General features: G+C 39.7%; 1 protein-coding gene across 1 annotated transcript; it reads left to right on the forward strand.

Moving 5' to 3' along the window:
- Positions 1–499: 499 nt before the first annotated feature.
- LOC110036081 (probable 1-deoxy-D-xylulose-5-phosphate synthase, chloroplastic) lies at positions 500–2,079 on the forward strand. The gene is made up of 4 exons (XM_020740433.1): positions 500–622; positions 887–1,160; positions 1,242–1,549; positions 1,701–2,079. Exons 1-4 carry the CDS (start codon positions 500–502, stop codon positions 2,031–2,033), a joined length of 1,038 nt encoding a protein of 345 aa, XP_020596092.1. The 3' UTR covers positions 2,034–2,079.
- Positions 2,080–4,054: the final 1,975 nt, after the last annotated feature.

Below are 4,054 nucleotides of genomic sequence, written 5' to 3' on the forward strand. Positions count from 1 at the left end.
TCGCGAATGGAGAAATGAGCAGGGGCTTCGGAGAGGGCAGAACTATCAAGCGGGGCGGCGGTTTTCCGTAACAGGGGAGGAGAAGGGGGAGTCTTCGCGAAGGGAGGAAGAATCGGCGGGTTCGGCGGTTTCCCGAATTGGGTTAGGGTTCCTTGCAGGGATTTGGAGCGGGGCAAACGAGCGGGGATTTGGAGTGGGGCAAAGGAGCCTTTACTGCTTGAGAAAGCCAGGCCGCGGGATCGACCCCGCGGCCAGCTTTCTTCCTTTTTAGCGGCAATCAACCGCTGCCGCAGAAGGAAAGCGGGCGAAATTTTTTTTGACTTTCCGGTTTGGGGCCGCGACGCTCGAAAAACGCAGCCCCAAACAGAGCCTAATTCTTGTTATTTAGCAAAGCCCCAGTGTCTTCTATAAATACCCATTGCAATATCATATGAATAATTCTTTTGCTATTTTCTGAGGCCAAGACCCTTTTGCAGAGATCTCTGACAACTAATCCAATATGCCTGAGCTTGGTGAAGGCAGGCCTTCCTATTGGAGATTGGCTAATGTCTCCCGATCTACCTTATTAGAAGCATCTCATCACCCTAGTTTTTATGTAACTCGTAGATGCAGAAAGCTTTTGGTATTAGCACTAAATACTTGTTCAGCTGATTTGAAATAAGTCAAAATGGACTTTGACATGGGACATGTGAGGTGCCTTCAGATACATGCATGTTTTGTGTTAAAAAACAAAGTTAATTTGTTGGTGATTTTATGCTTCCAACCACGATATGATGATGCTACAAATGCCTTGAATGCTGCATTCCCTGTTCTAAAAGCTTCTCTTTTTTTTTTCTTAAACCTTTCCAGTAAGTGAATTATAAGTCCAATCTTTCAATTCTTTCAGGGGGTCACAAAGCAGATTGGTGGATCTATGCATGAATTTGCGGCAAAAGTTGATGAATATGCTCGAGGAATGATCAGCGGATCCAACTCATCCCTGTTCGAAGAGCTAGGGCTCTACTACATAGGACCAGTTGATGGCCATAATTTGGATGATCTAATCACCATTCTTAAGGAAGTGAAAAGCACCAAAACAACTGGACCAGTTTTAATTCATGTTGTGACCGAGAAAGGAAGAGGGTATCCTTACGCTGAGAGAGCAGCAGATAAGTATCATGGTATTGTCGCCAAAGAAGTTTAGTCAATATTACTTTGATTGGAAATATGCAATGACAGCGCCATTTCTTTCTTTCTTAAAGGTGTGGCCAAATTTGATCCAGCTACAGGGAAGCAATTCAAAGGAAGTGCCAAGACTCAGTCTTATACCAATTACTTTGCTGAGGCTCTTATAGCAGAAGCAGAAGCGGACAAGAACATTGTTGCAATACATGCTGCTATGGGCGGGGGAACAGGACTCAACTACTTCCTCCGCCGCTTTCCAAACCGTTGCTTTGATGTGGGAATTGCAGAGCAGCATGCTGTCACTTTTGCTGCTGGCTTAGCTTGTGAGGGATTAAAGCCATTTTGTGCAATCTACTCTTCTTTCCTTCAGCGAGCTTATGATCAGGTTAAGGGAACCTTCTCTTTTCTCCACAAATTAGTTCTTCCTATGTTCATCAGTTGTTTCTTAATAAATTCAACTGTGGCAAGCAACATAAACTTGATTTATTCTCAAAGAAAAAAAGAGGTCAAATAGACAGATCTTGCTGTTGTTATAGGTGATACATGATGTGGACTTGCAGAAGCTCCCTGTGAGGTTTGCTTTAGACCGTGCGGGCCTTGTTGGGGCTGATGGACCTACACATTGTGGATCATTTGATGTAACTTACATGGCATGTTTGCCGAATATGATAGTGATGGCTCCTTCTGATGAGGCAGAACTGTTTCACATGGTGGCCACAGCAGCAGCTATTAATGACCGACCATCGTGTTTCCGATATCCAAGGGGAGATGGCATTGGAATTCCTCTGCCACCAGGAAACAAAGGTGTGCCGATTGAGGTAATTCTTAAGGAGAATCATGCAACTATTCTTCATCATTTATGTGTCTGAGCTTTGGCTAATGAGTATTTTGAAGTAAAATGGCATTTACGCCTAAATCTGTTTTTTCTATATATCATCTTGAAGAAATATGGCATTTACAAATTACTCCTAAATACATTTCTTCTAGAGATCTTTTTCAGTTCAATTACATTTTAGCTTGATTTTGCTGAATGCTTGAACAGATTTAAGTTGTATGTAATACATGAATTTTGCGCTGTTTTAGATTGACAATCTATTCACATAGTCAAGAAGAACACTGCTAAATTTCACTTCACTGTTCTTCATAAATTTCTTCTCTTTAGAAGTTCTCTCCATGGGCCTTCTTCAACTGCTTCTGTAAATCGGGCAGCCATCCTTTGGTCAACTCTTTCCACAAAACACCCGAGCGACACTACGCAAGTATACGTATCATTATCAAGTAATATAGAACTTTTGATTAAGACATGAATATCAAACCCACAAGGAAGATTATGCAATATGCACTATTTAGAAAGTTTTTTTTTTATTTTTAAAAAGATAATTACTTAAAATAAAAAAACGATTTTTGTAGGAATTTAAAATTTAAATATTTTTGGTATTTTTGATATTTTAACAAAACAACAACTAAAAAGATAACTAAAGTTTTTGTAGAAGAAAAATATTTAATATGAAAATATCTTTCTTCCTATCATGAATCAGTAATAAGTATAAGAATCTGTTGTGGAAGTATGCAAATTGTGTTGTGCTAAATATGAGCAATAATATTCTTTACCTTTACTAGAGATGTTATAAAGAACATTGGCTAATTTAAAGTTTGAATAGTTCTGAAGACCGGCTAGGCAGAGAAAATACTAGCTCTCACTCTAGAGTTCCTTCGATTCCCTCCACTTGGGGGCTATCATTCTCGTATAAGAACCTAAAACAATAAACCAAGTTGGGGGCTTTAACCTGTCACTTTAAAGTCTTCTAACTCTACACCCAACAATGAATATTTCCATATTTATTTGCACTCAATCATATGAACTACATTCTCATTCATACAATCTCAAGCATTGCTGACAACAAAAGCACCAAAAATCAAAGCTCACCACAAAGCACCAATCCAAGCAATAGTTCTAACTGAAATCAAAATTCACAATTCGTCAAAAACATAAACCAAAATCATTATGGATGCAACATGAAGTATCAAAACCACCAAACCGAAAAGGGAGAATGGAAGAGAGAATACAAAACTCACCACAATAACCACCAATCGAAAAAATGTGATCCACTACACAGAGCATAGAGTGCACATAACCACCTAAAATCTAGTGGAAGAAAGGAGAGAAGAGGGAGAAGAATGTAAGGGTCACCAAAACAACCACCGAAACCGACAATAGCCAACTGGAAACAGCGCCTAGCCACAGATCCAAGAGAGAGAGCGGTACCTAGGGCAGAAGAATCGCTAGAGAGTGAGCTGGTTGAGAGAGACAAAAAAAATATGAGAAGAGGGACGTAGAGTAAATTGCAAGCCAAGAAATGCAGGCTACAAGGTTGAACCCGCGGTCACGTTTTATCAAATTTTTTTAAGGACGCCATCGCGACATTTTTTCTAACCACACGAAACGAAGTTTTTACAATGTGTCACACAAATAGTGCCGCATCAAACAGAAGAAACCAATGGGCATTAGCGTTTGATCTGCTAGAAGGATCAGCGACGAACAATTGGAGACCATTGCATGTGGGAGCCTTAAGACTATGATAGGTAGTAACTACTAAAAAATTTTTGCATTGAAATTTATTTTCGGGCTCCTTTTTTTAGTGTTTCAAAATTAGATATTATTGAATCCCTTATTTTCTGTGAATCACAACCCAAGAGAGAAGATATATATATATATATATGTATGAGTGAAAAAGGGAGGGATAGAGGAAGATTGAGAGAGAGATAGAGGGAGGGAAAGACAACAAGAGGGTGTGAAGGAGAGAGAGAGAGTTAGAGAACAGAGAGAGTGAGAGAGATTGAGAGAGAGCAGGAGAGATAAAGAGAGAAAAAGTGGAAGGGAGAGAGAGAA

Source organism: Phalaenopsis equestris, unplaced genomic scaffold (genome assembly GCF_001263595.1).
Source record: "Phalaenopsis equestris unplaced genomic scaffold, ASM126359v1 Scaffold202299, whole genome shotgun sequence".
NCBI classification, from domain to species: domain Eukaryota; kingdom Viridiplantae; phylum Streptophyta; class Magnoliopsida; order Asparagales; family Orchidaceae; genus Phalaenopsis; species Phalaenopsis equestris.

Coding starts and splice junctions, on each gene's coding strand:
- LOC110036081 (XM_020740433.1), top strand. CDS start 500: ATGCCTGAGCTTGGTGAAGGCAGGCCTTCCTATTGGAGATTGGCTAAT. Junction 623..886: donor GTAGATGCAGAAAGCTTTTG/GTATTAGCACTA, acceptor CAATTCTTTCAG/GGGGTCACAAAGCAGATTGG. Junction 1,161..1,241: donor AGCAGCAGATAAGTATCATG/GTATTGTCGCCA, acceptor TCTTTCTTAAAG/GTGTGGCCAAATTTGATCCA.